General features: G+C 41.2%; 1 protein-coding gene across 2 annotated transcripts in view; it reads left to right on the top strand.

Annotated features, from left to right (window-relative positions):
- Nucleotides 1-24,320, top strand: part of LOC134354795 (cytosolic phospholipase A2-like) — a 176,351-nt gene that overhangs the window by 131,924 nt on the left and 20,107 nt on the right. For both annotated transcript variants that reach the window (XM_063064061.1, XM_063064062.1), the window contains exons 13-15: nucleotides 1,025-1,093; nucleotides 8,050-8,304; nucleotides 14,069-14,253. In XM_063064061.1, coding sequence (XP_062920131.1) covers nucleotides 1,025-1,093; nucleotides 8,050-8,304; nucleotides 14,069-14,253 — 509 coding nt within the window. The remainder of the gene's footprint in view (nucleotides 1-1,024; nucleotides 1,094-8,049; nucleotides 8,305-14,068; nucleotides 14,254-24,320) is intronic.

The following is a 24,320-nucleotide window of genomic DNA, read 5'->3' as shown; positions in this document are numbered from 1 at the left end:
GCTGATCCTTCCTTCTTTCCTGGCTCTACGGCACAATGCTGTTGCTCTCTTTAGCCACCTATCGCTGATGATAATTATTGTAGTACCATATAACTGTCCTTTTCCAGCTTGGTAAATATGTACCAATTGGACTGAGTGGGGGAATATTGGGCCATTCACTCAATTATAATTTTCTTCTCATTTTAAAGTCATACAAAATTGTACAATTCCGTACTTAACATATTTCATATTTTAACTAGAATTGTCTTCGTAAAATTGTCAAATTGTGATTACACCTGTGTACCAGTTTTAGTATTGTAACTGTGGAGGATGGGATGTGACAAGTTCATGAAAGAAAGTTGAGGGGTTTATATAATGAAAATAGTTGATAGGAATAACCAAACCTGTAAAACTTTGATCTGTTATATTTTTAATAAGACTGACAATCATAAATTCCAGATTTCATATTTTTGGCACAGTATCAGTTGATCTTGACTAAGTCAGTCACAGAGTAATGCCATGGCTATCTCAGTACCTATACACTAGGAAGGAATAAAATCAAAATCGACGTGTCATAATCCTTTCCTATTGAGTGTTGTTATTCCTTGTGTGGTGATATCAGTTTCACATTAATACAAGAAAACTAACAATATGATAGAATACATTTAGTATTTGTAAATAAAAATACAGAGAGTACTGCAAGAAAAGATTTGACACAAGACTTATGAGGGGTAACTCTTTTACAGATACCCAAAGTCTGTTTACAAAGTGATTACCTTTTGACTCAGACTTCTATTTAAGTAATGGAGGTAAAGCTTCTGAAATGGATTTGGAAACAATATGAAGAAGTGTGATGAGTATGGGGTCACCCTCCATATAGGAACTAAGATCATCTGGATAATTCACCCTTTGACGTTCTGAAACCCTGGAGCTATTTATCTCATGGAAAATGGAAATCAGACACTTAACATAAAACAATTCAGTAACTGATTTCAAACACTAATGTAATGCTTGGGTGATTTATTTCTTTTCATTTATATTACAGCCCAAATTCAGACCAAACATTTAATTGGAAACGACAGTTCAGACAGTGACGATGAATCACGATCAAAAGGTAAGAATTTAAATGCAGAGCCTCTGCGGATTTTAGAGGAAAAGGCTTATCTAAGCCAAGCACTAGACTTTTCACTCTGAATTTTATATGTGCCTGCTTCACATATGCACGATCATTACATGCGGTGGACTGGCTGTTAGTGAGGTGTGTGGAGAGACAGTAGGGAGCAATGTTTGAGGAGGTAATACTGAACAACAACTTCCATCTATGTAAACTTTAAAGTGCATCAAGGCACTTCATAGGAACGATAATAAATGCTTCATGGCACTTCACAAGCACGATAACAAACAAAATGTGCACCCTAAGCAGCACGTACGAGTATATCATCCAACAGGGATGACTTAACTGCTTTAAGGAGCATTTTAAATATTAGCTTTATTTATCATATGCACATCACAATATCAAAATAATAAATAAGTAAATCAATTATGTATATTGAATAGATTTTTAAAAACATGCAAAAACAGAAATACTGTATTTTTTTTTAAAAGTGAGATAGTGTCCAAAAGTTCAATGTCCATTTAGGAATCGGATGGTAGAGGGGAAGAAGCTGTTCCTGAATCGCTGAGTGTGTGCCTTCAGGCTTCTGTACCTCCTACCTGATGGTAACATTGAGAAAAGGGCATGCCCAGGGTGCTGGAGGTCCTTAATAATGGACGCTGCCTTTCTGAGACACCGCTCCCTGAAGATGTCCTGGGTACTTTGTAGGCTAGTACCCAAGATGGAGCTGACCAGATTTACAAACTTCTGCAGCTTCTTCGGTCCTGTGCAGTAGCCCCTCCATACCAGACGGTGATGCAGTCTATCAGAATGCTCTCCATGGCACAACTATAGAAGTTGTTGAGTATATTTGTTGACATGCCAAATCTCTTCAAACTCCTAATAAAGTATAGTCACTGTCTTGTCTTCTTTATAACTACATCACTATGTTGGGACCAGGTCAGATCCTCGGAGATCTTGATACCCAGGAACTTGAAGCTGCTCACTCTCTCCACTTCTGATCCCTCTATGAGGATCAGTATGTGTTCCTTCATCTTACCCTTCCTGAAGTCCACAATCAGCTCTTTCATCTTACTGATGTTGAGTTCCAAGTTGCTGCTGAGGCACCACTCCACTAGTTGGCATACCTCACTTCTGTACGCCCTCTCGTCACCACCTGAGATTCTACCAACGATGGTTGTATCATCAGCAAATTTATAGATGGTATTTGAGCTATGCCTAGCCACACAGTCATGGGTATATAGAGAGTAGAGCAGTGGTCTAAGCACACACCCCTGAGGTGCGCCAGAGTTGATCGTTAGTGAGGAGGATATGTTATCACCAATCCGAACAGATTGTGGTCTTCCAAAGATGTAATATTGAGACTTTATGAAACACTGGTGAGACCTCACCTGGAATATTGTGAGCAGTTTTGGGCCCCATATCTTAGAAAGGATGTGCTGAAGTTGGAGAGGGTTCAAAGGAGGTTCAAGAAAATGATTCCAGAGTTGAATGGCTTGCCAAATGAAGAGCGCTTGATGGCTCTGGGCCTGTATTCACTGGAATTCAGAAGAATGAGGGGTGACCTAATTCAAACCTATCGAATGGTGGAAGGCTTTGGTAGAGTGGATATGGAGAGGATGTTTCCTGTGGTGGGAGATCCTAAGACCAGAAGACACAGCCTCAGAATAGAGGGGCATCCTTTTAGGATGGAGATGAGGAGGAATTTCTTTAGCCAGAAAATGGTGAATCTGTGGAATTCTTCGCCACAGGCAGCTGTGGAGGCCATCTTTATGTATATTTAAGGCAGAGGTTGATAGATTCTTGATTGGCCAGGGCATGAAGGGATACAGGAAGAAGGCAGGAGATTGGGGCTGAGAGGAAAATCAGATCAGCCATGATGAAATGGTGGAGCAGTCTCGATGGGCCAAAGAGCCTAATTCTACTCCTACGTCATGTAGTCTTATGGCTTTAAAGGAGCTAATAGAGTTAGAGATATTGGGGAAGGATATTCTCATCAAAGCTGCTGATTAAATTTGCTGACGACACTACACTGATTGGCCTAATCTCAAATAATAATGAGGCAGCCTACAGAGAGGAAGTCATCACCCTGACAGAGTGGTGTCAAAAAAACAACCTCTCCCTCAATGTCCTGGTACAAGAGGGAAAGCAACCAGAAGTCATGATACATGTTGCACCAATGACATAGGCAGGAAGAGGGATGAGGTCCTGAAGTGTGAGTTTTGGGAAATAGGCAGAAGGCTGAAGAACAGGACCTCAAAGGTGGTGTTCTCAGGATTGCTGCCAGTGCTACGTGATAATGATGGTAAGAATTGGAGGAGATGGCAGTTGAATGTGTGGCTGAGGAGTTGGTGGAGGGAGCAGGGTTTTAGATTTTTGGATCATTGGGATCTCTTCTGGGGAAGGTGGGACCTGTACTGATTGGATGGGTTGCACCTGAACTCGAGGGGGAGCAATATCCTTGCAGGTAGACTTGCTAGCATGGTTTGGGAGGGTTTAAACTAATTTGTGAGGGGGATGGGACCCGGAGCAATAGAGCAGTAAAAGAAATGCATGGAGTAAAGCCAGATCTAACATATAGAGAGGCTTTGAGGAAAGAGAGGCAGAATAAAGGGTGTAAAGGTAGCAAGGTAGAAGGGCTAAAGTGCGTGTACCTCAATGCAAGAAGCATCAGGAACAAAGGTGATGAACTGAGAGCTTGGATACATACATGGAATTATGATGTAGTGGCCATTACAGAGACTTGGCTGGCACCAGGGCAGGAGTGGATTCTCAATATTCCTGGATTTCAGTGCTTTAAAAGGGATAGAGAGTGTGGGGGGGCTGGGCAGGAGGGGTGGCGTTACTGGTTAGGGATACTATTACAGCTACAGAAAGGGTGGGTAATGTAGCAGGATCCTCTTTTGAGTCAGTATGGGTGGAAGTCAGGAACAGGAGGGGAGCAGTTACTCTATTGGGGGTATTCTATTGGCCCCCTGGTAGCAGCAGAGATATAGAGGAGCAGATTGGGAGGCAGATTTTGGAAAGGTACAAAAATAACAGGGTTGTTATCATGGGTGACTTTAACTTCCCTAATATTGATTGGCGCCTGATTAGTTCCAAGGGTTTAGACGGGGCAGAGTTTGTTAAGTGTGTCCAGGACGGATTCCTGTCACAATATGTTGACAGGCCGACTGGGGGAATGCCAAACTAGATGTAGTACTAGGTAATGAACCGGGTCAGGTCACAGATCTCTCAGTGGGTGAGAATCTGGGGAATAGTGACCACCACTCCCTGGCCTTTAGCATTATCGTGGAAAAGGATAGAATCAGAGAGGACAGGAAAATTTTTAATTGGGGAAGGGCAAATTATAAGGCCATAAGGCTAGAACTTGCGGGTGTGAATTGGGATGATGTTTTTGCAGGGAAATGTACTATGGACATGTGGTCGATGTTTAGAGATCTCTTGCAGGATGTTAGGGATAAATTTGTCCTGGTGAGGAAGATAAAGAATGGTAGGGTGAAGGAACCATGGGTGACAAGTGAGGTGGAAAACCTGGTCAGGTGGAAGAAGGCAGCATACATGAGGTTTCGGAAGCAAGGATCAGATGGGTCTATTGAGGAATATAGGGAAGCACGAAAGGAGCTTAAGAAGGGGCTGAGAAGAGCAAGAAGGGGGCATGAGAAGACCTTGGTGAGTAGGGTAAAGGAAAACCCCAAGGCATTCTTCAATTATGTGAAGAAAAAAAGGATGACAGGAGTGAAGGTAGGACTGATTAGAGATAAAGCTGGGAAGATGTGCCTGGAGGCTGTGGAAGTGAGCAAGGTCCTAAATGAATACTTCTCTTCGGTATTCACCAATGAGAGGGAACTTGATGATGGTGAGGACAATATGAGTGAGGTTGATGTTATGGAGCATGTTGATATTAAGGGAGAGGAGGTGTTGGAGTTGTTAAAATACATTAGGACAGGTAAGTCCCCGGGGCCTGACGGAATATTCCCCAGGCTGCTCCACGAGGCGAGGAAAGAGATTGCAGAGCCTCTGGCTAGGATCTTTATGTCCTCGTTGTCCATGGGAATGGTACCGGAAGATTGGTGGGAAGCGAATGTTGTCCCCTTGTTCAAAAAAAGGTAGTAGGGATAGTCCGGGTAATTATAGACCAGTAAGCCTTACGTCTGTGGTGGGAAAGCTGCTGGAAAAAATCCTTAGAGATAGAATCTATGGGCATTTAGAGAATCATGGTCTGATCAGGGACAGTCAGCATGGCTTTGTGAAGGGCAGAAAGTGTCTAACAAGCCTGATAGAATTCTTTGAGGAGGTGACCAAGCATATAGATGAGGGTAGTGCGGTGGATGTGATCTATATGGATTTTAGAAAGGCATTCGACAAGGTTCCGCACGGTAGGCTTATTCACAAAGTCGGAAGGCATGGGATCCAGGGAAGTTTGGCCAGGTGGATTCAGAATTGGCTTGCCTGCAAAAGGCAGAGGGTCGTGGTGGAGGGAGTACATTCAGATTGGAGGGTTGCAACTAGTGGTGTCCCACAAGGATCGGTTCTGGGACCTCTACTATTCGTGAACGACCTGGATGTGGGGGTTGAAGGGTGGGTTGGCAAATTTGCAGACGACACAAAGGTTGGTGGTGTTGTACATAGTGTAGAAGATTGTCGAAGATTGCAGAGAGACATTGATAGGATGCAGAAGTGGGCTGAGAAGTGGCAGATGGAGTTCAACCCGGAGAAGTGTGAGGTGGTACACTTTGGAAGGACAAACTCCAAGGCAGAGTACAAAATAAATGGCAGGATACTTGGTAGTGTGGAGGAGCGGAGGGATCTGGGGGTACATGTCCACAGATCCCTGAAAGTTGCCTTACAGATAGATAGGGTAGCTAAGAAAGCTTATGGGGTGTTAGCTTTCAAAAGTTGAGGGATAGAGTTTAAGAGCCAGAGGTAATGATGCAGCTCTATAAAACTCTGGTTAGGCCACACTTGGAGTACTCTGTCCAGTTCTGGTCTCCTCACTATAGGAAGGATGTGGAAGCATTGGAAAGGGTACAGAGGAGATTTACCAGGATACTGCCTGGTTTAGAGCGTATGCATTATGATCAGAGATTAAGGGAGCTAGGGTTTTACTCTTTGGAGAGAAGGAGGATGAGAGGAGACATGATAGAGGTGTACAAGATAATAAGAGGAATAGATAGAGTGGATAGCCAGCACCTCTTCCCCAGGGCACCACTGCTCAATACAAGAGGACATTGCTTTAAGGTAAGGGGTGGGAAGTTCAAGGGGGATATTAGAGGAAGGTTTTTTACTCAGAGAGTGGTTGGTACGTGGAATGCACTGCCTGAGTCAGTGGTAGAGGCAGATACACTGGTGAAATTTAAGAGACTACTAGACAGGTATATGGAGGAATTTAAGGTGGGGGTTTATATGGGAGGCAGAGTTTGAGGGGTCAACACAACATTGTGGGCTGAAGGGCCTGTACTGTGCTGTACTATTCTATGTTCTATGTTCATTAATTGTGGAATTGAATTTAGGAGCCGAGAGGTTGTTTTGCAGCTTTATAGGACCCTGGTCAGACCCCACTTGGAGTACTGTGCTCAGTTCTGGTCACCTCATGACAGGAAGGATGTGAAAGCCATAGAAAGGGTGCAGAGGAGATTTACAAGGATGTTGCCTGGGTTGGGGAGCATGCCTTATGAGATCAGGTTGAGTGATCTCAGCCTTTTCTCCTTGGATCGAATTGAGGATGAGAGGTGACCTGATAGAGGTGCATCAGATGATGAGGGGCATTGATCATGTGGATAGTCAGTGGCTTTTTCCCAGGGCTGAAATGGCTGCCACAAGAGGGCACAGGTTTAAGGTGCTTGGGAGTAGGTACAGAGGAGATGTCAGGGGTAAGTTTTTTACGCAGAAAGTGGTGAGTACGTGGAATAGGCTGCCAGCAACGGTGCTGGAGGCGGATACGATCAGGTCTTTTAAGAGATTTTGGATAGGTACGTGGAGCTTAGAAAAATAGAGGGCTATAGGTAAGCCTAGTAATTTCTAAGGTCGGGACATGTTCGGCACAGCTTTGAGGGCTGGAAGGCCTGTATTGTGCTGTAGGTTTTCTATGTTTCTATGAAACAGTACCGCAGCACAGGTTTTGGGACAGCTTCTTCACCAGGCCATCAGACTACTTAATTCATGCTGATGCAACTGTATCTCTATGTTATTTTGACTAACCTGTTGTACATAATATTTATTATAAATTGCTATAATTGCACATTTGAACAGAGATGTAATGTAAAGATTTTAACTCATGTATATGAAGGATGTAAGTATTCAATTCATATGTGGAGCATTGGCAGCTACCAATGGAGTAATTCACTTTCGAGCTAAGTTCGAGACTGGAACTGGAGGAAAACTGATACCTCAGAGGAATGTAGTAAACTTGATAGAGATACTCAAGTTAGTGAAACATTTCAATATCGCAGGCTCACTAAATCAGTAGATAAGGAAGCAACTTGAACCATATCATTCCTGAAATGTTGGAGAGAGAATTGTGCATTCGCTTTGAGGTTTCAATACATGACTAGGAAACCTAATTTGCAATTTACAGACATTGTATTCTTAGCACCAACTTCAAACGAGTAACTACCAAGAGTCAAATTGCCAAATGATCTTTGCTCGCCAGCAGTTAACTCACCAAGAGTGTTTCAGTTTCAAGTTAATTGTTCAACCAATTATGATTATGTTGTAGGAACTATTATGGATGGTTACCTACTAACTTTGCTCAGGCAACTTTGAACCAGAATTACTTGGTACAGATCCCAGCAACGTAAGTTGAAACTTTGCAGAATATGTAACATGAATGGCAAATAAGTCATTGCATGAGACACACAGTACTTTCTTTTAAGCAACGTAAAAGCAGTGAATTGAATGCTAAAGAACAGATTGCAGTAAACATACTCAAGAGAATCGTGTTTGCCTTTCGACAGAGGAGCGGTATGGGAGTGAAGCAGCAGAGGCAGAAGAGGAGAGTCAGCAGATTAACCAGGATAGCTGGGTACAGAGGATGGTAAAGACCCTGTTTAGTGACACTGCACTTTTCAACACGCGGGAAGGCCGAGCTGGCAAAGTGCACAACTTTATGCTGGGCCTTAACCTGAACACATCATTTCCACTTTCTCCCCTTGGTGACCTGATGCCACAAGAACTGCTGGAGGATGATGAAGTAGATGCTGCAGTCACAGGTTTGTAGTTCTCTTTTGGCCAGCGTAATGGACATAAAATCTTCCTTACACAAGTTATTCTTGTTACAGTTAACAAGCTTTTCCTTTAGTTGGAAGTATGAGAAGTGGCAATATAAACAAAGGGCATAATTTTAACAGACGCACGTAAACGGAGATTTAAGGTGTAACAGCATTGGATGTTGAAGACCGCATAACAAGTTGAAAAAGTTACTTTAAAAAGCACTTGGGATTCTGGATTTAAGAGTAGCGATTATAATGTGAGGAAGCCATGAAGAACCTTTATAAAACATGGGTTCAGATGCTACTAGAGCAATTTTGGGCGCCTTACCATGTGAAAGATGCAAAATCTTTGGAAATGGTGCAAAAGGATTTATGATAAAGATTCCAGGGATCAGGGAATTGAGTGACATGGACACACTGGGGAAGGATTTGGAACAAGGATTTTGCAAGGACAGCTAATAGAATTATTTAAAATCATGGAGGGTATAGGTACAGTAGATAGAGAGAAATTGCCCTCATTGACAGAGGTCTCAACAACTAGATGTGCAATGAAGGTGATCAGCAAATGAACCCAAAATGACCTGAGAGTTTCAATTCAGCAAGTAGTTAACCTTGCCAGGGGAGTAGTGGAGGTAGTTTCACTTGTAGTATTGAAAAAGGAGCATCGTTAGTATTTGAAGAGTAAAGATTGTAGGGTTATGGTGAGAGTAGATTGAAATGGGATGAACTAAATTGGTATAGAAGATGAAAAAGCTGTAACTATTCTGTGACTCCTCTACTGACCCCACTTCATTGGATTTAAATAAACTATATCTGTAAAGGTCAGCTATGCCTGCTTTCACTGGGGTATGCAGAGCATTCCCCTCACTTTTTTACAGTTCATTGTGACTGGAACAGCTTCTTTTTCTTCAGGTGCTTTGCGTGTTACACGCTTGGGCGATCATGGCTCTCCACATCAAACGATCCCATGCAGCATCAATGATATCTGGCACACTTAGATCTGTTAGTTCTTTCACAGTGTCCATATATTTTCTTTTTTGCCTTTCTCTTCTGTGTTTCCCAGGCATTCTATTTCTCCCTTTCTGATGACACGGCCCAGGAATTTAAGTTTCCTCTCATTTAATGTTCTCACTAAAGATCTTATTGTATGGGCACGTTGGAGTACTGTCTCATTTGTTACCCTATCTCTGTATGATATTTTCAACATTCTTCTAAGAAACCACATTTCTATTGTTTCTAAGTTTCTTTGGAGTTCTGGTGTTATAGTCCATGTTTCGGAAGCACACAGCAAGATTGACCAGATGTAACATTTTAGTAGCCTAAACCTTGTTGTCATAGAAATGTGTCTGTTGGTAAAAATGGTTTTAATTTTTTGGAAGTTGGTTTTGGCAATGGAAGTTCTTCTTTTTATTTCTACTTTACTTCTAGCATCTTGTGATATAAAGCTACCAAAGTAATTAAAACTGGTCTTTTGTTCAATTTCTTGGTTACCAATGTACAATTGGCAGTTGGGAGTATCCTGCTGTTTTGATATTACCATACATTTGTTTTTTTTTTACGGTTGATGGTTAGACCAAAATCTGCACTTGTTTGTACTACTTTGTCTAGGAGGATTTGTAGGTCTTCTGCAGCACTTGCTATTAGGGTGGTATCGTCTGCATATTTATCCCATTTAGGTCTTCTATTTCTCTGAGAATCATTTCACTATAGATATTAAATTATTCCGGTTAGGCAACGCATTCCTGTCTAACTCCTCTTTGAATTTTAGTCCAACTGCTTATATTATCATTAATTTTTATTGCCGCCATTTGGTTCCAATATAAATTTTGAAGCAGTTGTTGGTCCCTTCTGTCAATGTTTAGTTTAGTGAGAATTTGAAATAATTTTTCATGTTGCATTTTGTCGAATGCTTTAGTGAAATCAATAAAACATAAAAAGACATCATTTTGATATTCAGTTGCCCTTTCTGAAAACATTGGTAGTATGAAAATTGTGTTCCTGGTTCCTCTATCCTCAATAAACCCATATTGCAGTTTAGAAGTTTCTGGTCTTAACTTGTTTTTAATTTGACACAGAACAATTCTCAACAAAATCTTTATTATGTGACTCATAAGACTGATTGTTCTATAATTTTCACAATCAATAGTTCCAGGAATTTTTGGCAGAGTTATAAATACTGATTTCAAGAGATCTTCAGGCAATACACCAGACTCATATATTCCATTAAACAGTTCAAAAAGAATATCTGTGCCCAAATTTTCTAGGGCTTGTATCATTTCTACTGAAATTTCATCAGGTCCAGTGGCTTTACCATGTTTCATGCTTTTCATTGCTTTAGTTATTTCTTCTTTGGTAATAGGTGGGCCCAAATTAGGGTGTTTAATATCTGAGGGTCCCCCTCTATTGTCTTCAAAAAGCTGCTCTATGTACTGAATCCACCTCTCACATACTTAATCTGGATCTGTTAGTATGGATCCGTCTGCTGATCTTATGCATCCTGTAGAGGATGTTTCCTTAATACCAGTAATTTCCTTAATTTTCTTGTGCATTTCTTTGCTGTTGTTAATATAGCCTTCTACTTCATTGCATTTTTGATTCAGCCATTCTTCCTTTGCAAAATTGTCTGGTCTGTCTGTCTAGCTCTCTGTATTGCACTTCATTATTCTTCACTAACCTTCTTTGTTCCATCAGATCTAGAATTTCTTGGGTTATCCACCCAAGATGTTGGTGTGTTGGATTTCTTGCACTGGGATTATCTCCTCTGCTGATTGCTGTATAGCATATTTAAATCTGTCCCAAATAGGTGTTGTTAAGTTTTCGTTGAGCTGTTCTTCTACAGCTGTCTTGAATTGTTGCTTAAGTATGCTATCCTTTTTAAGTTCTCCCAACATACACTTCTTTCTCTTTTTTCCACGTTTCAGTTTCTTTAATTTTGTTTTGATGATAGCTATTACTGGATGGTGATCTGAACCACAGTCTGCTCCTGGGTAGGCTTTAGAATTTGTGATACTATTTCTAAAGCATTCATTGATGGTAATGAAATCTATTTGATTCTTTGTTCTATCTCCAGGGCTAATCCAAGTACACAATCTACGTGGGTGGTTTTTATACCAAGTATTGGTGATCACTTGGTTGTTTCTGACAAACCAATCAGTAAACCTGCCTCCATTTTCATTTTTCTCCCCTAATCCAAAAGGTCCCATGATGTTACCAACCCTTTCCTTTGGAGTTAAAATCTCCCATAACTACTTTTATATCCTGGGATTTACATTGCTCATAAGCACTGTCGAGGTCTTCATAAAACGTGTTGATATCCTCTTCATCCACATCATTTGCTGGCGCATAGGCTTGGATTATGCTAATGTTATAAGGGTTAATTTAACTAAAAGCAGTCAGTCAGCTATCGCCCAATATCCCATAAGACATTTTGATACTTGTTTGTTTAAAATAATTTCAACTCCATACACATGCTGTTGATCTCCAGAATACATTATCAGAGAACTATTCTTAGTGAGTTTGCCACTGTCGGTCCATCTAATTTCTGATAGGCCTAAGATATCAACTTCCAACCTTTTCATTTCATTTAATGTGTTGTCCAACTTTCCTTTCTGGTAAAGTGTACGGATGTTCCATGTTGCTAGCCTTCGCCCTTCCCTATTGCTTACAGTCTCTGGATGATGGTCTGGTGTCACCTGCAGCACATGACTATCCCGACCGAGCGAGGTGTTCTTCTGTTGATTAGAATCAACCCCATTCACAATGTTGTCTGGTTTCCTTCTTTTGTTTCTTTCCGTGATTGACTAGGCAGAAATTACAACGGGTGGTTTGCCATTGACTTTTGTTGCTGCGGTGCTCATCTAACTAGAGCATTTGGCTTCTACTGGTGTTCCCGATTGGGAACCATACACTAGACGTCGCCCAGCCTTTGCTGTTGTTGTACAAAAACAATCCTCTACCAAAGCCTGGAATCCATCTCCCTGCTGCTGGAGACTTCAGTGATTTTAGGTGACACCACCACCATTGGTCTGGTTATTTTTCTGGCGCCAAACACTCGCCATAGACAGAGCTCCTTTGGCGAGACAGCGTGCACCCAGACCTAAGAACTACGTGAAGGTAGAGTTGTCTTGGGTGGTAGAAGCTATATAATCGCTATTGTCATTTCTTGATATTTAGTCAGAACCCAACCACCCCATATGCCCTGACTGGAACAGCACCATTTCCAAATTAGAAAGTCTCTACAGCTTCTTCCCTTACTTTCCAGTTTCAGCTAGTCCACTTCCAAATATTTTGCTAACTTCTGTATTTACGTTTCTGGGAAACTCCTAACCAATATCTACCTTAAGTCCACCAATTCCACTATGATGTAGGTAATGGAATGGGCATGTCTCCATTTGACCAGCTTTGCTGTCTATAGCTCATCTATTATGCTACACTCCACACCAAAGCCTCCAGTTTATGTTTTGTCCTCAAATGAGCACTGCCCTTCTGTGATGTTGACCACATTTGTCACATTTCCACATTTCTTTCATTCCTTCCCGTTCTTCACAGAACCATTAAGCTTTCCCTCATCCTCATTCTTTGCCCTCCTCCCCTCCCACCAACATCTTTACTGAACCGATCATTCTCCAGTTCTTCTACCAGCTCTGGCAAGACATTACTGGCAGATGATTTCCTTTGCCCTCCCATCCATCATTCAGAAAAGACCATTCCCTCCACAACCCTGTAGTTCACTCTTCAATCAGTTCTAGCATGTGTTTCACTTCCTTTGCTTTCACAGGACAAGGAACACCTTTTTTACTTCCTTTTACTTCCTCCTCCACTGTCAAGTCAATTTATTGTCATTTAACTATATACATATACATAATGTATATAACCATATAATATATACAGAAACGAGATAACCTTTCTCCAAACCTGGGTGTAAAGCGCAGTCCAGGATATAAAGCGAATAATACTGTGATCTGCTTTTTTATCCTATTAGTGTTCTGTATTATCTGTGATCAGCCCTGTTCTATGAACATCATTTTGCAGGATGCCTCTATTCATTTGAGAAATGAGATACCAATCTTCTGGTCACATGTAAACCCATTCCCATTTTGACCATCCTATCGTTAACGTTGTTCCAGGTAAACTCAATGAAAGTTGAACTTCAAGGACTAGTACTCCACCATTGGATTAGGCACTTTACAATAAGGCTTTTGACATGCTGTTTGATGCATCTTGATGCGCAAACATTTATTTCGTATTCCAGATATTTTTGCTCTGCTGTGAAAGTCATCTGTTAAACAGAATAATGTCATCTTAGAGGAGTGTTACTTAGGGTTTGGAACAAAAGTAGTAACAGGATTGGGCCCTTGAACCTTTTCGACCTTGCACTTAAAACGCTCTATCAACTTCATCCAGTCTCCCATCATCTGTGCTATCAAAGTCTATCAGTTTCAGTTGTGACATTGTGACATTCTGAGGAGACGGGATGAATAAGGGCTGTGTTCACAAATTCAACCCACCCACCCCCCTTCAAACTGTGAAGCTGTACTACATAAACAAAGCTAGTTCAGTCATGACGATCATTGTATAAATGCATTAATTTCACATGTCCCTATAGTTTCACAGCTCATAGTTCTTGATGACACAAAATTGATAGAAACTGTTAATAAATGGATTCTCCCTGTGTCTCAGCAATATTAATTCATAATCTAGAAGAGGGGAGGGCACTGTCAGAGGAGTGTTCTGTGTGTGATCTGAATTCATGTTTTCCTGACAGATCCAGATGAGTTTGAAAGGATCTATGAGCCACTTGATGTAAAAAGTAAGAAGATTCATGTGGTGGACAGTGGGCTCACCTTCAACCTACCCTATCCACTAATATTGCGACCTCAACGTGCCATTGACCTCATCATCTCCTTTGATTTTTCTGCCAGACCAAGTGACTCTAGCCCACCTTTTAAGGTAAAAGATAATCTATCTAATTTTGTGCTCAAAGGAGCAGGGTCTGTGATGAATAGTTCAGTTAAAAAAACCACTGCTGGGAGAATATGAATTTGTTTTCTATTATTTTAAAGTGATCTGTCAAGCTTCCTGTAATTCTTAAATAATTTTAACTTCCTGTTTTTTCATATATACTTGCCTTAAGTTATTTGAATGCAGGAGGTGCACAAATGGGTAAGAAAATTAATGCACTGCCATCTCTGTGGTTTGAGTGAAAGTAGATGAAGGTACTTAGATCATTAATTTGGTTGTCATAATAAGGTAATTATAAATCCTTGGATGTAGCTGTAGCTTTGGCAGAAGGATGCGAGACCCATCTTATGGTTTCATTACCTTTCATTGCTGTGGTTTAATATGGATCTGACCTCATTGCTGATCATTACCTTCCCTCTGCTGCTATTTTCTCCTGATTGAATCAAATTGTGTATTTCTGATGGCTCTGATATGATGCTTTCTTCCCTACTGTAATGAATATTGTGTCAGCTGTTGCACTGCAAGTTAAACTTGTAGAATAAATAACACAGGGTTCTACTCAAATTACATTTCAATGGATGCAGGAAGGAACGTGTGATTTTAGTTTTCAGGACCAGACATGCTGGCATGTTTCTGTAGATGGTTTCCCAAATATTGGTTTCTTTTATTTTTGACATATTAATGGTTAAAAATGAGTTTCACTTGTAGATGCACAATATTATACATTTAATCACTTTTTTCTTAAGACTGGCTTTCAATTAAAGAGATAATAACTTTTCTTAATAAGTTTTTATTTGTTTTTTCTCGTTGCCGTTTACGTGATTTTTTTGCTCGTGGAGTTGATGTTTTTTTCTTTGAACAGGCTAGTTCCATGGTTGTTCTTTGTTTTTGTGGCTATCTGTGGGAAGATGAATCTCAGGGTTGTATACTGCATACATTCTTTGATAATAAATGTACTTTGAATCCTTGAATCCTTAATACAGAAACCTCTTGTGGGACTTTGAAATGCAGCTTTAATTGGCAGCTATTTTAAATGTCTTTACAATTTAATAAAATTGGTGTGAATTACATATTTTCCTATTTGATAAATTATTTGCTTTTATTGATAATGGCAGAATTATTATGAACTGTTAGTTCTATTACTAATTAATTTATTCAATTCTTATTAATTTTAAGAATATCGTATCATGTATAAATTAATTGTGCTTTGAAAATTGTTTTAAATTTCCTACATTCAAAGTGCAAATGCCAGTCACCTTTTCTGGAGCACAACACTATAGGTCTGCCTTAGCCTTGGGGTTAAACCGAGCCTCCTGACCAATAAAACCTTTCTGACACATGTAGATAGGCCAAATACTTGTAATTTTTTTATTGTGATATTGACACTACTTTAAATTAGGAGCACAGTGCTAGGCTGAAATATCATTTCTTACTAGCTAAACACAAAGTGTTAGACAGATGTGGTCATGTTTCATATAATTTATATCACACACATTTTAAGAAAACTCAGGTTAATCTACACTGTTCTGAATCTGATCATGTATTTTAGGTACTCTTGCACGAATCCATTTTGTGATAATATCGCAGACTTTCATGGAGCACAGTTGTCTTACAGCATGCCTAATTACATTGACTTTTCCCAGCATCCTTTAGCTCAAATATAGTTCGCCTATAATTTACTAGAAGCAAGAGTTGACGGCTACTGTGCACATAACCTCTGGGACCAAGGTGAGCAAAGGGATAAACAGTGCATCTATCTGTCTAACAATGAGATTTAAGATCTGAGAAAAAAATAAGGATCAAGGAGGATTGTGAATTATTCTGGGAAAATTCAGAAAGCAAGTTACAGAGATAGATTGAATCAAGAGTAAGAGGTACTTTTTTTAAAAAAGGACTAAAAAGACCTTCAACAATAGTTTTACTATTTGAAATGATGATGGTTTCTTTCTAGTTGAGCATTTGATCAACAGTCGTAAGCAAATATTCCCTAGCAGTCTATTGAGCATAATTTGCTACACAGCAGTTTTGATGGTTTATGAGACCACTCTGAGAACCACAGAAAGGAAGGGTGAAGTGTGTGTTTCTTCCACTATTTATACTAGGTTTCTGTAATTAATGCTGTTAGATTCATTTCTTCTCTTGAAAGTGGTCATGATTTCAGCATCTCTATGTTGCTCTGCTTGTCTCCTTTTCTTCCCAGATGTGAACAATGTAGTTGTATTTTTTTAACTGAAATTCCTTGGGATATTTGCAGAGAATGCCATCTGTACACACAGTTATTTTAGATATTACATGGTCTTTTCAACCTCTTGTTGATCAGGCAAGACTGGACTGAATAGATTGTTGTTTATAGTCTTGCTCAGGATGACCTTTGCTAATGACTTTTGAAATGACAATGCCTTGGAATTAAAAATCTTTCAGGCCTTTGCTGGGAATGAAGAAATACAACAAAAATTTGCTAGTCTAATCATTTGTACAGTATCAATGCAATAATGGACCATTTTTCATACTATTGTTTGGCCAGAATTTGCTAAAGATGTGAGTTAAATAGGGACTTGCTTAAGGCTTTTGATGAGGTTCCACATTGTAGACTGCTCTGGAAAGTTAGATCTTATGGGATCCAGGGAGAGCTGGCTAATTGGATATGCAATTGGCTTGATGGTAGACAACAGAGGGTGCTGGAAGACGTCAGTAGGACTAGAAGCCCATGACCTTTGGTGTACTTCTGGGCTCAGTGCTAGGCCCACAGTTGTCTGTTAATTATATGTAATTTGGATAAGAATGTATAAGGCATGGTTGGTAAGTTTGCAATTGGCATGAAAATAGATTATATAGTGGATAATGAAGAAGATTATCAAAAATACAGGAGGATCTTGATCAGCCAAGTAAGTAGGCCAAGGAATTACACATTATTAAACTGGAAAGATTGCAGAGAAGATGTACAAGGATGCTGCCATGATTTGATAGACCGAGTTGTAGGGAGAGGTTACAGGCTAGGACCTTATTCCCTAGAGTACAGGAGACAGAGAAATCATCTTATAGATATGTAATAATGGGGGGCATAGACAGGGTGAATGCAGTGTCTTTTTTCCCCAAAGCTGGGGTATCCAGCACTAGAGGGCATAAGTTTAAGATGAGATAGGAAAGGTTTAAGATGAATTTGAGGGTGAATTTTTTACTTACACTAAAGGTGGTATCTTTGTGGAATCAGCTGCTGGGGTAGTGGTTGAGGCAGGTACAATAACAGGTTTTAAAAGACATTTGTTCAGGTACATGCTGTGGAAAGGTTTAGAAGGTTATGGGCCAAATGCTGGCAAATGGAACTAGCTTGGATGGGGCATTTTGGTTGGCGTGGACCAGTTGTATGACTGTTAATAACTGTGTAAATCGATGTACGACAAGGACATATACAATGAAATGTGAATATTTGGTGAATGACTTGAGATACAGAAACTTGTGTGGAGTTAAAGCCGAAGTGCTATAGTGTTGCTGCATTGCAGATTGATCGGCCATAAAATCCTTCACAGTAAGTTGAGTATTTTACATAACCTTTTTTTTTTATCATCACTTTCATATCCTTCTCAGCAAGATCAATATCAAGGTGTCTTGTTACTTTCATTATTGGCATTGGCCATGACATTTGAAATCCTGAGCAGTATATTAATGAATGGAATTTGCCTTTACACAAACTCTTTTAAATATTTGTTAACCATATTAGTTACCATAAAAAGGCATCCATTAGTCTTTTGAGACTACGGATCTGCACCTGGAAAGTCTTCACTCTCCAGGGCGCAGGCCTGGGCAAGGTTGTATGGAAGACCAGCAGTTGCCCATGCTGCAAGTCTCCCCTCTCCATGAAATCAGTGTTGTCCAAGGGAAGGGCATTAGGGCATGGGCACCGGTGTCATCGCAGAGCAATGTGTGATTAAGTGCCTTGCTCAAGGACACAACACGTTGCCTTGGCTGGGGCTTGAACTCACAACCTTCAGGTCGCTAGTCCAATGCCTTAACCACTTGGCCACATGCCCATACAGTTACCATATGTTTGAAAATTAGTCAGAACTGAACTGGCAGCTAACATTGAGGTATTGTTTACTGAGGAGAGAATCAAGATAAGACGAGGTAGTACCAGGAAGGAGTTATTTTCAGCCCTGAGGTGCATTAAGGTGGATAAATTCCTCAGGACCTAATTGAGTACATCTTTGGACTTAGTGTGATGCTAGAAAGGAAGCAGCAGAGGCCTTTGGAGAGATATTTGCTTCATCATTAGAGATGGGAAAGCAGCTAATTTTATTCTGTATTAAAAGTAGCAAGGCCAGCCAGCCTGACTTCGGTACTAATTGGAGAGAACTGAGGGACAGGATCTACGAACAAGTGGATAGACATAATCTATCCATGAAGTAGTCAGCAAGGCTTTATGCATTTGAAGTTGTCCTTAACAAACCTGTTTAGTGTCTTATTTGAAGAAGCAACCAAAAGGTAGCTGGTAGGCCAGTGGATATTTGGACCCTTGTTATTTTTTTATATAAATAATTTGGAAATGAATGCACAAGGTCTGATCATAAATTTGCAGTTGAAGCAGATTTAGGTGTTGTTGATAGTGAAGATTATCGTAGATCAGTGAGGGAAGTGGGTTCGGGAGTGGCAAATGGATTTCAATACTGATAAGTGTGGAGTGATGCATTTTGGAAAATCAAGCCAGCACAGGACTGATAATGTGAAGGCTAGGGCATGAGGAAGTGTAATGGAAAAGGGACACTTGGGAGTACGAGTGCATAGTTCATTGAATGCAGTGTTCCAAATAGGGTGGTGAAAATGGCTTTCATCAGTTATGGCATTAAGTACAGGAGTTAGGAAATCATGTTATGGTTGGTGAGACTGCATTGGAGAACTATGTGCAATTCAGGTCACCCTGTTATAGGAAGGATCTCTTTCCAGTTTAACCAGGACAGAAACAATATGATGTCACCAAGGGTTATAAGGAGAGTTGGCCGAGCTAGTTTTTTATTCTTTGGAACATAGGAGAATAAGGGTAACTTTACAGAAATATTTAAGATCGAGAGCTAGTCTTTCCCCAGGTTGGGAGACCAAAACTAGAGGGCATAGTTTTAGGATGAGAGGGGAAAGATTTAAAAAAAGGAAAAGGAGGTGTAACTGATCATGTGGATAGCCAGAGGCTTTTTCCCAGGACTGAAATGGCTAACAGGAGGGGGCATAGTTTTAAGATGCTTGGAAGTAGGTACAGAGGGGATGTCAGGGTTAATTTTTTCCACACAGAGTGGTGGGTGTGTGGAATGCACTGCCGGTGACGGTGGTGGAGGTGGATACAATTGGGTCTTTTCAGAGACTCTTAAATGGGTACATGGAGCCTGGAGGGTAATTCTAGGCACTTTCTAGAGTAGGTTACATGGTCGGCACGACATTGTGGGCTTCGGGGCTTGTAATGTGCTGTATGCATGCAAAGGATGGGGAGTATGTGAAACCAGTTGCTAGAGGTGGTGGTTAAGGCAAGTACAATAGCATCATTTAAGAAGCACTTGGATAGGTACATGGAGGGGCAGTGCCTGGAGGGATATGCACCAAATATAGGAAATTGCAACTAGTGAGATGGGCACCTGGGCTCATTGTGTCAAAGAGCCTATATCCATCTGTATTGCTGTGAATCTAGGCAATTCAGTTCACATAATATGTTAAAAAAACATCAGAGAGCACTGCCAAGGGACCAGACAAACATTTTGGCTATAAAACTGAAGACATGCACTCCAGAATAAGCAATACCTCATAGCTGTTATAGTTACAGAACTGGCATCAAGCAGCAAAGGCAATCTGATTAACTGCCACTGGTCAGTGTGATGGAAGCCATTATTGACAGTACTGTCAAGTAGCACTTATTCACCAGTAACCTACTCAGTGATTCCCAGCTTTGGCTTCTACTGAAACCACTTAGCTAAGCACCTTATCACAAACTCAGTGAAAACATGTATCAAAGTGCAGAATGCCAGAGGTGAAGCAACTACCCTTGACATCAAGAGTATTTTGCTGGATATGGTTCAGATGTGTCCTGGTGAAACTGAAGTCAATAGACATAGACGGAAAACATTCAGTACCCGAGATCATGCTTCACACAGAAAGATGATTGTGGCTGGTTGAGGTCAATTATCCCAAAGTCACTTGAAGTAGCTCCTCATTATACCATATGAGCAGAATTAGGCCATTCAGCCCATCAAATCTGCTCTGCCATTACATCATGCGTGATTTATTATCCCTCTCAACTCCATTATCCCGACTTTTCCACATAACCTTTGACGCCCTGACTAATCAAGAACCTGTCAACCTCTGATTTAAATAAGCTTAATAAATTGGCCTCGACAGATGTCTGTAGCAATGAATTCTACAGATTCACTCCGCCTGGCTAAAGAAATTCCTCTTTATCTCTTTTCTGAATGGACATCCCTCTATTCTAAGCCTGTTCCCTCTAGTACTGAAGCATTATAAGAAATATCCATTATAGGAAACATCTACTCTGTCTAGGTCTTTTAACATACAATAAGTTTCAGTGAGATTCCCCCTCTCATTCTTCTAAACTTAAGTGAGTACAGGCCCAGAGTCATCAAACATGCCTCATACATTAATCCTTTCATTCCTGGATCATTCTTGTGAATCTCTCATGGACCCTCCCCAATACCAGCACATCCATTCTTGCATAAGAAGCCCAAAACTGCTCACAATACTCCAAGGTCTGCAATCTGCTGAAGGCCAGATCAGAGGCATTCAAGTTTGGTGACCAAGAATATTACAAGAGGTCCAGGTACGGGATGTCCAGAAAGGCACCTCAAGGGATAAGTGACAATTCCAGATTAAACTTGAATGAAGAAAGGTAGTTATGGCTGGGTTTGAGTACTGTCACTTTGTAAAGTTAAATCAGGCGACATACAGTAGGTGACAACAGGGCTTTGCTTCCAGATGAGCTCAATGCCTTCTTTGCTTGCTTTGACTGTGAAACATAGAGGAACCATCATGATCTCCCACTGCCTCGATGATCCCGTGATTTCATCTGAGGCAGATGTGTGAGCAGCCTTCAGGAGGGTGAACCTAAGGAAAGCATCTGGCCCAAATACTATAAACCTGTGCTAATCAACTGGCTGGAGTGCTCACTGAGATCTTTAGCCTCTCGCTTTGGCTGTCTAAGCTACCCACTTGCTTCAAGCAAACTTCAATTATATCAGAGCCCAAGAACCTCGTGGTAATCTGCCTCGATGACTATCATCAGTAGCACTTACATCCACTCTGATGACAAACAAGAGAAAATTTGCAGATGCTGGAAGTCCGAGCAACACACACAAAATGTTGGAGGAACTCAGCAGGCCAGGCAGCATCTATGGAAAAGAGTACAGTCACTGTTTTGGCTGAAACCCTTTGGCAGGACTGGAAGGTCTTTTTAGGGCCCCGAATGTTTGTCAGGCGAAACTTCACTTCCTTCCAGGTGAGGCGATACTTCACCTGTGAGTCTGTTGGGGTCACTTACTGTATTCAGTGCTCTCGGTGTGGCCTCTTATGTATCGGTGAGACCCAACTTAGATTGGGAGATTGCTTCGCTGAGCATCTGTGCTCTGTCTGCCAGAATGAGCGGGATCTCTCAGTGGCCACCCATTTTAATTCCACTTCCCATTCAGATTTGTCCGTCCGTGGCCTCCTCCACTGTCGTGATGAGGCCACACTTAGGCTGGAGGAACAACACCTTGTATTCCGTTTGGGTAGCCATGAACATTGATTTCTTAAACTTACAGTAATGCCCCCAACCACCCCACCCCCACCATTTTCCATCCCCTTTTCCCTCTCTCACCTTATCTCCTTGCCCACCCATCACATCCCTCTGGTGCACCTCCCCCTTTTTATTTCTTTCATGACTTTCTGTTTCTTTCACCAATTAACTTCCCAGCTTTTAACTTCATCTTTCCCCCCTCCAGATTTCACCTATCACCTGGTGATTCTCTCTCCCCTCCCCACACCTTTTAAATCTACTCCTCAGCTTTTTTTCTCCAGTCCTGCCGAAGGGGTTGGGCCCGAAATGTCGACTGTACTTTTTTCCATAGATGCTGCCTGGCCTGCTGAATATCTCCAGCATTTTGTGTGTGTTCCATTGTGATGAAGTGTTTTGAGAGGTTGATGATGAAATGGATCAACTCCTGCAAGAGAAGCTATTTGGATCTGCTCCAATTTGGAGCAACAAGTCCACAACAGATGCCATCTCACTGGCTCTTCACTCAACCCTGAAACATCTGGACAGCAAAGATGCATACATCAGGATGCTTTTTATCGACTACAACTCAACATTCAATACCTCTGTGCAATTGGATCCACAGTTTCCTCACTTGCAGACCCCAGTCAGTTCAGATTGGCAACAATATCTCCTCCATGATCTCCATCAACATAGATGTACCACAAGGCTGTGTGCTTAGTCCCCTGCTCTACTCAGTTTACACTTATGACTGTGAGGCTAAGCACAGCTCCAATGTAATGTTCAAGTTCGCTGATGACACCACTGTCATTGGCCGCATCAAAGGTGGTGACGAAGCAGCATAGAGGAGGAAGATTGAAAATCTGGCTGAGTGGTGCCAGAACAACAACCTCTTACTCAATGTAGTCAAGACCAAGGAGCTGATTATTGACTTAAGGAGGAGGAAACCAGAGGTCCTCCTTGGAAGATCAGAGGTGGAGAGTGTCAGCAATTTTAAATTCCTCTGTTATTATTTTGGAGGACCTGTCCTGGGCCCAGCATGCAAGTGCAATTGTGAAAAAAGCACGGCAACGCCTCTAAGGAATTTATGAAGATTCAGCGTGACATCTAAACCCATCATCAGGGACCCCCACCACCCAAATCATGCTCTCTTCTCACTGCTGCCATCAGGAGGAAGGTACAGGAGCCTCAGGGCCCACACCGCCAAGTTTAGGAAAATATATTTATTATCCCTCAGCCATCAGGCTGTGGAACCAAAAGGGAAAACGTCACTCAGTTTCATTTGCCCCATCATTAAAATTTTCTCACAACCTTTGGACCCACTTTCAAGGACTCTTCATCTCATGTTCTCTATTTATTGTTTATTTATTTATTATTATGTCAGAATCAGATTTGATATCACCAGCATATGTCGTGAAATTTGTTAAATTTGCTGCAGCTGTACAATGCAATACATAATCTAGGAAAAAATTGAAATACAGTAAGTATATATGTGTATCAGATAGCTAATTTAAATAAGTAGTGCGAGAACCGAAATACAAAGAAGTGAGGTAGTGTTCATGGTTTTAATGTCCACTCAGCAATCGGATGGCAGAGAGAAAGAAGCTGTTCCTGAACTGCTGAGTGTGTGCCTCCAGGCTTCTGTACCTCCTTCCTGATGGTAACAGTGAGAAGAGGACATGCCCTGGGTGCTGGAAACCATTTTTTTTGAGGCACTGCTCCTTGAAGATGTCTTGGATACTGTGGAGGCTAGTGCCCATGATGGTGCTGACTAATTTTACAACTCTCTGCAGCTTCGATCCCATGCAATAGCCCTCACTACTGCCCCCGCCATATGAGACAGTGATGTAGCCTATCAGAATGCTCTCCACAGTACATCTATAGAAGTTTGAGTGTTTCAGTTGACAAACCAAATCACTCCAGACTGCTAATGAAGTATAGCCACTGTCTTGCCTTCTTTATAACTGTATCGATATGTTGGGACCAGGTCAGATCCTCAGAGATCTTGACACCCAGGAACTTGAAGCTGCTCACTCTCTCCACTTCTGATCCCTCTATAAGGATTGGTTCGTGTTCCCTCGTCTTGCCCTTTCTGAAGTCTACAATCAGCTCTTTGGTCTTACTGACATTGAGTTCTAGGTTGTTGCTGTGACACCACTCAACAGGCTGGTATATCTGGCTCCTGTACACCCTCTCAACACCATCTGACATTTTGCTGACAATGGTTCTATCATCAACAAATTTATAGACAGTATTTAAGCTGTACCTAACCATACAGTCATGGGTGTAGAGCAGGGGTCCCCAACCTTTTTTGCAC

Source organism: Mobula hypostoma, chromosome 12, assembly GCF_963921235.1.
Source record: "Mobula hypostoma chromosome 12, sMobHyp1.1, whole genome shotgun sequence".
In the NCBI taxonomy this organism is placed as follows: Eukaryota; Metazoa; Chordata; class Chondrichthyes; order Myliobatiformes; family Myliobatidae; genus Mobula; species Mobula hypostoma.
Note: the sequence above shows the minus strand (reverse complement) of the source record. Positions and strands in the feature narration are given on the sequence as shown.